The sequence below is a fragment of the Opisthorchis viverrini genome (genome assembly GCF_000715545.1).
Source record: "Opisthorchis viverrini unplaced genomic scaffold opera_v5_672, whole genome shotgun sequence".
Taxonomy (NCBI): Eukaryota; Metazoa; Platyhelminthes; class Trematoda; order Opisthorchiida; family Opisthorchiidae; genus Opisthorchis; species Opisthorchis viverrini.
The window spans coordinates 62,262-71,222 of record NW_008752339.1 but is presented as its reverse complement, the minus strand read 5'-3'; the positions used below and the strand labels follow the sequence as shown (position 1 = coordinate 71,222).

The 8,961-nt window shown below is 44.8% G+C and overlaps 1 protein-coding gene across 1 annotated transcript in view; it reads right to left on the bottom strand.

The window, feature by feature from the left end:
• The window catches only part of T265_11966 (hypothetical protein), a gene marked incomplete at both ends in the record, with an annotated part of 24,771 nt that extends 16,067 nt beyond the window's left edge, over positions 1 to 8,704 (bottom strand). Inside the window, one exon of the mRNA XM_009178818.1 lies at positions 8,677 to 8,704. Coding sequence (XP_009177082.1) covers positions 8,677 to 8,704 — 28 coding nt within the window. The remainder of the gene's footprint in view (positions 1 to 8,676) is intronic.
• Positions 8,705 to 8,961: the final 257 nt, after the last annotated feature.

Below are 8,961 nucleotides of genomic sequence, written 5' to 3'. Positions count from 1 at the left end.
CTTTATGTGTAGTGGAAGCCAAGTTAACTCATACGGTATTTGAATCATTTTTAATGTCACATGATAAATGCAAAGCAACCGTTTGTCCCATTACTGATGCACAGACGAACCTAGGCACTGTTATGATACCCCTATATATCATCAAGAAGTAGATGCTGCATCAAGGTACTATGCAGCATTGTTCACGAGCAAGTCAACAGATAAGCCACAAGGGAGGAAGAAGAGCGCGAATGAAAGATGTTCTCATCAATAGTGCGGAGGTCGCAGCATCTGCGAAGTTCAAAATAACTCCTGCGGTTATGTCGAATTTCAACTGATAAAAGCAAGCCCTATGCACCCTGTGGTTTACATTTCTACGCGTGATCACAGTGATCATATTTGTTAAAGGAGACAAAGTAAGTGGCCACATGCCAGCGAAGAAAGGGTCTCGGTTGCCCGGACGGAACCACATTAAACAGGAATTCGGTGAATGTAGATGGCATGCTCGTGACGTTAGCTGTCAGTTTGGCACCATTAATTTGTTTAGTTATTCTAATTGCCCAATCCTGAAATGCAGTAGATGTGCCGCTTTGTTTTCAATTATCTGGCCAGTGGTTCCTTGAGTTATTCGATGGTGATGTCTACTCCCCCAGGAAAAAGTGTCCCAAGTTCCGTCGTTCTGTCTTACCCGGGGCCGCGTAAGGTGCGGACGAATCGCTTGGCAACTGAGAGGCCGCCAAATCCGGAAGTTAGACGAATTTACCAGAATCGTCTACTAGAGGCTCTTGCAAATGCTCCACCATCAGATGTGAACGCATACTGGGACGAGATTGCCACCTCTTTGCACAGTGCTGGGAATAGCCCCTGTGGCACGGTACCACCAGGCGCACCAAAACACTGGATATCAGACCAAACGGTGGTACTGCTTAAATCTCGGATAAATATCCCAGCCGGTCCCAAACATAACCCGGTGCGGGGAATTATCAGCCATCAAGTGAAAATGAGCGTTCGAACCGATCGTGAAAAATGGTGGACACAGAAAGCCAAAGAAATGGAACAGGCCCAGAAATCCGGTGATGCCCGGAAATTATTTCAGTTGATCCGTGCGACCACCTGTGAGCAAAACCATCAAGCATCAGAATGGAACGACCACCTCGAATAAAGAAGAACGTCTCGACGGATGGGGTGAATACTTCGAACAACAGCTGTCGTGGTCATCATTTTGCACTCAGCTGGAGCCCACAGGTGAATTAGAATCCTGGACGGTGAACGTGGAACCACCTACGGCCTCGGAAGTCTACGACTGCATATGATCACCCAAGCACCACCGAGCTCCCGGTCCGGATGACGTCCAATCCGCACCTTTCAAAGGCGGGGGTAAAGTGCTCAGTCAACTCTTATCCGACCAGTTCGTCTGCATTTGGAAGACGGAATCTGTCCCAGATAACTGGGGAGAATCGGTGATAGTGCCCGTTTTCAAAAAAGGGGCGCGTACTGAGTGTGGCGACCACAGGGGATCAGCTTGACCACGGTCGTAACGAGACTGTCAGCGTCACTCCCGCTTCATTGCCTTACGGTAGCTCGTCAGACACTGACGAGAGCACCAAGCGGGATTCCGGCCTGGTAGAAACCAAATTTTCACACTTTGTGAGGCTCTAGAACAACCTCATACGTATAAACGACCTACAATTCTAGTGTTTCACGATTTACCAGGACCATTCTACCCGGTTGACCGGTGTGTTCTTCTTGACACGCTTGGCAACCAATGAAATGCTTCGGAATTTTGTGAACACAATACGTTCTTTGTATGCTCGGACTTCCGGACGAGTGAGTTTGTACAGAGAGCTCTCCAAAATCTTCCGTACACAAAGCGGTGTCCGTCGGAGATGTCCAATCTCTCCATTCTTTTTCAACATTATGATCAATGAAATAATGAGACGAAAGCTGGAGGGTCTTTAAAACCCTGGTGTTCAAATGGCCTGTGATGAAAACTTTGTCGATCTGGAGTATGCAGACAAAATCAATCTCATGTTCGAAGAGGAGAAGGCGCGAATATATCTGGATGAACTGACCATATTAATTCCGTCCTTTGGTATACACTTTGCACCCACAGAGTGTAAGGTCACGCTCGTGAACGTGCTGTCACTCAACGCGCCACTTACAATCCAAGAAAAGGCACTGGAAATTGTGGAGCGTTTTACGTATCTTGGAAGTTGTACTAGTTCTGATTGTAGTGTGACAGATGAGGTCAATGCACCAATCTCCAAGGCTCGGGTTGCGTTTGCTTATTTGAGACACCCCTGGCGTCAGAGTGGCGTATCCTTGAATCTTAAGGCACATGTGTGTCAAGCTACAGCGCTGGCTGTTTTGTTGTATTGCTGTGAGACATGGCCTATACGAGTATCGGAACTGAGACGTCTTCAGGTGTTACGATAATCGTTGTCTCAGAACCATAGCTCGTGTGGGCTAGTGTCGGCGAATACATAACGAGGAAGTTAGAAAGCGTGTTTTCAGTTGTGTAATGGGTACTTCCATTGGAGAATGTGTCCACCATCAGAAGCTGCGTTGGTTGGGACATGTGTTACGTATGCCGAAGAGAGTGAGTGGTGTTTTCCATGCCCAATTCAGAGTGGCGTAAACAGAGAGGTGGCCAACCGTTGACCTGGCAGAGGCGTGTGAAAAAAATCACGGACTCTTGGGTGCTTTCGGTGCTAATCGCCTTCCAGAATGGTGAGCACGCGATCCCCCACTGCGCCTGGTTGTAGACACTAAACGATGTGGCTGCCAGATCGCCCGAGTGAGTGTCCGCAGATATGGGCACTTTCGAATGATTGTGGTAAGCTAGCACTAAGTATCTTCTTCGTTCACCTTTATTCCCCTCTTTACAATAAGGCTTTTAAATAAATCATGGTTGTACGGCACTGATGCACGGGTGTTGAACACTGATGTCATGCCGTCTATGATGGTGATGTTGTATAAATTAGTATAACATAAATATTATAGTTGCTGATATACGTTGGACTGAATTTTTACCTGCTATAATATGCCGTACATCATAAGGACATCAGCAATTATGATATTTATCAATGGTGAGTTAGAAATAATCGAGTATACTTCACGAAGGCTTGTTATACTAATATTGGTCTGGTCTTGCTAGAATATTGAATATCACGAGACTGTGAATGAAGCCAAAACCATATCACCCACGTTAGCCAATTGCTGCCTTCTGCGTGGCTATATACACTGACTGTTTTAAAACACATCTATTAAACTGTAACACCGATTATTTTCTACTAAATTCCAGAGAGCGTATTCGCGTTCCATTGTACAGGCTAATAAGCCGCAACCACGGACTGGAGCTGGAGTGTTCCGCTTGGTAAAGTTCACGGGTACTACTGTCTTCACATAAACGAAAGAATCCGGTTGCGAAGAATAAGTAGCCGTTGTGCCAGAGAGGAACAAATCACACAATAATGGGAGAAAAAGCTTATTGCAAATTGGACTTAAGGCAATTGAAACATGTCCTTGTAAACAACTTTGCTAACTGCCAAAATAGCGAATCACAATATATCCCAATGTATGCCGCGGCAAAGTGCGCAGAAATTACTAAACTGGACTAAAATTAGAATCGTGTTTAATGTTATGTTGTGCGAATAAATTCCGACTTTCGTGACGGGAAGACAAAGAGCAATATAACCCTTCTAAGCGTATGATATTCACAAAACCGTTCCGTCGCTCCTGACTGAATAGTTTAAAATATCAAGCCACAGGTCGCTTATCCCGTTTAGTCTGGAGTTTCGCTAGACGCACGCCGCAGATGATTATTAGCATGGACGCAAGCGCTGGACAGTGGCTTTTTCGGCATTGCTCGATTTTACTTACGAGAATAAATCATGACTGAGAAACGTTTCGGAAGTTTTAATTCCGGACGGGTCATTTATTTGATGTGTTTAGCGGTGGATAACATTGCACCACATTGTAGCCTCATTTCTGTCCAAGGTATCCAAGGATGAAATAAAAATGTTGTTTATTCTCAACCGGTGGGAAGCACACCGTCAGGCATGACCATAATGTTATAAAAGCATAGCATGACTGGCGGAGGTACAGAGTAGTGCGCGAAAATGGGCAGTGCCATAAACAGTGGTCCAAACTTGTGGGGGCAAACCGGCTGACCTGAACTAAAAGTGAAAACCGTTGCCGACCACGAGTGACCTTGGGCGGTCGAGTAAATGGCTAGGGTCACAAAAAAACCCAAAATGGAGGTGGAGATAGAAGAATTCAATCTGGATATATTTGGTAAGTTTGTTCTCAAAAGTATGGTTTAAATTGAAATTGAATAGACTCAATAGTGTCGCTGTTATAGGGGAGTCAAGTGTAAAGGGTAGTTTTGGTTGGGAGATAATGCCATTGCTTGGGACCAAACGGACACGAACGAACAACTTGTGGGAGGGGAAAACCGAAATTGCGGCAAGGAACTAGGTTGATTGAGTCTGAACGATAGCTTTCGCGGTTTAGAATGAGGCGATTGCAGCTGGGTTAAAAAATGTTTATTGTTGCTATTACAGGCTTGAGTGCGCGACAGATTGCAGCCGAGAGTACCATCAGACTGGGTACGAAAGTGCCATGCCATCGTTGCGCTGATATACTTCGATTTCTGGACAGCCCCGTAACGCTCGTCAAGGTTGCCGCAATCGGATGCGCATTTCTGTGGCAGCTGGATACGGGTTAGAAGAGAAGATTGACACAGGTGGAGTCAGGCCAATATAGAGTCGTGGGAATTTCGGTGGAAGTGGTGGGTCACGTGGGTGTGGACCGCGAACAAGCCAGATCGAATAAACAACAGTTTTACGGGGCATTTTCGCAACTACAGTCGAGGTTTGAAGCTTGGGGAGAGGGGGAATGAGGAAGGAATGGAATGAGATTTTACGGGGTTCGCAACTACAGTCGAGGTTTGAAGCTTGGGGAGAGGGGGAATGAGGAAGGAATGGAATGAGAGCAGTAGCGTCTGGTGGGTGCCAGGAGGCTTCAGACGAAATGGCACCCAATGGGAAAAAAATCCAAAAGGGGGTTACAGCAAGCCAAGTGCACCTAGAAAAGGGTAAATTTTTTTGGCTGAGTTAGAAAGCAAGTACTAACTAGGCCAAATTTTGGGAAGGTAAAGACATGGCGGCTGAGGTAGCTAACAGGGTGGCTAACCGCTAGACTAGTTGGAACAGGCGATTACATCGCGGTAGTTTTTAGCTCAGCAAAGCAAGAGCAATCATAGGGTCTCCGTTGTGTAAAGAAGGCGCTAGTGTAAACAGGGACAGTAGACAAACAATGAGCGGGTGGACAACACCTTCCGAGTTAATGGATAAGAACCGTAGTTGAGATAGAATCAACCCAACAGGATGGTAAGATGATATCAACTACAGGGGCATTCAAGACCCATAGTAAAAGATTTCGGAAGCAGCATTAATTCCGGCAGGTTTCACTGTCAGGTTTTCCTGATCCTTCAGAGTTACCGGGCCGCAACCCCCTGGAGAGACTGACTTCTCCGCTGCAAACCCTTTCGGCGTTCAGAAGTTCCAACGTCCATGTCGTCTTATTCCGGCTAGGTATTGGCGAATGGCCCCATTTCCTCACTGAAAGGTTTTGATCCCTTTAACAAATATGCAAGTCGGAGCTTGAAACGTGCCTTCAAGTATACTTTACTCATCTTATTCACCTTTAAAGTCATGAACAACTAACCGGCCTTATCTTCAAGTGAGATGGAGATAATAAGGCTGTTTTAAAAAATTTATCCCGGGACTCCGGGATTGCAGAAAATATAAAATCTCTTTCTGGGAACCTCTTCTGACATTCAGTAGCTTTACAACTAATATCACATCCGCATTCGTGAAATGTAATATGGTTCTACTCAAACCCGAAGCTTTGTTTGATAGACACATTCCAAAATCACTTTCATAGTACAAACGATTTCTAGTCGATCCTCTTATGATTCTCAGTCCAATGATTGTGTCAAGCTATATGTCCTTCTTGCTCCAGCACTGCCGCTTTGGCACGGGCCTTTGGCAATTAAAGATCCTCTTCTAGTCGTTCTGCATAACCTTCTGGCTTTGGGCGAGTTGCGTGGGTTATCAGGATCCATGCTCCTCTTGGGAGTATTCTATGATGTCTGCGTTTACGTTTTATTGATTTCCTCCACGGTGAATATATACATGATCCGTTTTTTCTGTGACTGGGACTTCAAGAGAAGCCTCATTCCCCATTTGTCATGCCTGTTTACAGCTTAAATCTTAGTCAGTGAATTTTTTGGGCGTTGTATCCTGAAACAAGTAAATAGTGTCATGGCAATGCTGTGTAACTAAGGACCACTCTGGTTATTCTCAGCTCTAATCCAACTGTATCCCACTCTCTCGTCCAGCTCCTTCAAGAAGATGTTTGGAAGGGCCTCGTCCAGTTTTACAAACTAAGGAGCCGACATTCCTTAGGTTCAGGGCCAAGTGTACTTCAAGAGCAAGCAGCCCAAGTGAGCCTTTCCCGAAATACCAACAACCTAATGTGAGTCTATAAATCACACTTTCCTGTGGATGTTTGCCAGCCATTGATGCGAAATTTCCAGAACCTAAGAATTTAGTCCAGGTAAAGACTCATCTTTCCACACTTGAAAATCTGGAAGCTAATGGATAACTTCTGCACAAGTTCCCAAGTGAATGTGATCATATAAACCTGAGGAAGATTCTTTTTGTAATAAAGGTGCAAAAAATTTTGTTGTTCCTACTCAAACTAGTCACCAACTATAGAACAAAATTGCAGCCGAATTAACGGTCATTTATTTTACAGCGGTTTGACGGCCCGATTCTGTCATTACGAATATACTACATATGAAGTTTATGTCACTGGTAGATTAGCTGTTATATCAGTAATGACTTATACACTGCGCTCCTGTGTTTTGATTTATAATCAGTGAGGAGTCGTCGGCTGACATTTAGACAATGTTGTGTCATACCCCCCAGTGCCAATTGTACTGATAATTGAATCGTTATCTACTCGAGCACCGAAGATTCATACATTCTGCAGACCCAAACAAACACCAGAGAGACAGACGATAGACAGACACGCCTAATAAAAACACTAAAGGGTTTGTCAGCTTCTGAACATCAAGCTAAGCCGTTTTAGCCTTTTCTGGCAAGGTAGAATACTTGTTCATTTTCTGAGTGTCTCTCGTTGCCGTCGAGGAGGTGTAGGGTAGAATTCAAAATTTCCAGTGATACATGTTCAATGAGTTCAGTTTGATAAGTACAGCACTTATCGACCAGATTTGTATGTCTTAGTTGTTTCCTTCTGCAGAATCCGCGTAAAATGGAGTTGGTCAAAACGGTAAGGTGATTGCTAATTAGCTTTCAAGCATCGGAAAATTTCACATAGAGCCACACTGGTGTACAACTTGCCTGACGCAGAGTACAGTTTATATTTTATGCAAATATTTAGTGGAAGTGGCTGAATTTTTAGGTCGGGAACAACTCACTCCATCAGATAATCAGTTATTCAACGTGCACACACTGTCTTCCAAGACAGATCCCTCTGAACAATCATAGAGTTTAAACACATATTTCGTATTTTATTTAATGGTCGTGGGTGCGCTACGGGGGCCAGTAGTAGTTCACGATGAGTCGTCACCATCAGCGGCATAACATCAGTGCAGAAGGCTAATGCCACACTGGCGTTCAACCTCAATCAATGGGAGAGGTAAACTGTGGAGAAAAGAAAATGAGTACCTTGTGTCAGTCCACCATGAAAACTCCGAGGCGCCCACAGTCACGGATATTCATTCAGACAAGCCTGGTAGAATCTGGGGAAAGGAGGTCGTTGACATCTATCAGAAGTCGTGGTATTCAGCTTCTGTAACCAAAAGCGGGATTATGTCCTGTCGTTAGTAGTCTAAATTTCGCCATGCAGTTCATTCCGTTCTACCGAGGGAATTTTAACCTTCCATCAGCTTGCTTTTCTCTAAATGAGGAAGGGGAACAACTTTCCTGGTAAACTTCAGCAGAACATTGGCAATTCCCGGGAAGTGTGACGTCAACTAAAATTAACAGTGGGCAAAGCCGAGGTGAAATCGCAAATAGATGTGTCACAGATATTTTGTACACGACCTCCATTGAGGTGGACTTAAGATCAGGGCACTTGGTGTCAAGAAACAAAAGCAGTTCCTTTAGAAATTATGAATCCATTCTTGTAATAAACACATGACGCTAAGCCCAGGTTTTACATTAATAAGGGCACTGTCGGCGTATGGGGCACCGGCATGCCTCACTAGCAAAGCTAGCGGGTAATACGATCTTAAATGGCTCCAGCCACACGAATAAACTCCAGGGGGCAAGGTGGGTTGTACATAAACGGGATTTCACCAAGACAGGTGCACGCCAGCGTATATAATAGAATATGTAACCTAATTTATGTGTAAGAAACACTCCACGGTCGAAGACCAACAATAGCTGGTGCATCATTTCCAGCAGCTCAAGCATGTCACATTCGGAACACCAGTATGAGTTGCGGTAGCATGGTCTGTGAAAAACTCTCCGCAGTATTTTTTTTACACGCATGAGCCGTAAACACGAAGTCTTCATGTTCGAGTATTTATAGGCAAAGAGGGAGAGAGATACGATTGTTTTATAAAAACACAACTTGGGATCAATGCCCGTTAAAGCTTACCACCATACCGATCCTCTTCCCAGTCCATACCAAAGGATGATGATGACAATGATCGACCGCCGCCCGCTCTTATCCGGGTTAGTTTGAAATTCTGCTCGTAAACGGTTGCGGCCGCACCACATGTTACAACACAGCCTTGAGCTTACTAGGTGCAGCACTTTCCTCAAATCCGACTCAGCTTAGATGAGAGCATGCCGCAGCCATTCAACCACATTCAACGCACACTGAGGGGTGTGTTGATTTTCGAAAATTCCCATTTATAATAAGAACACAGATGGGTTAACG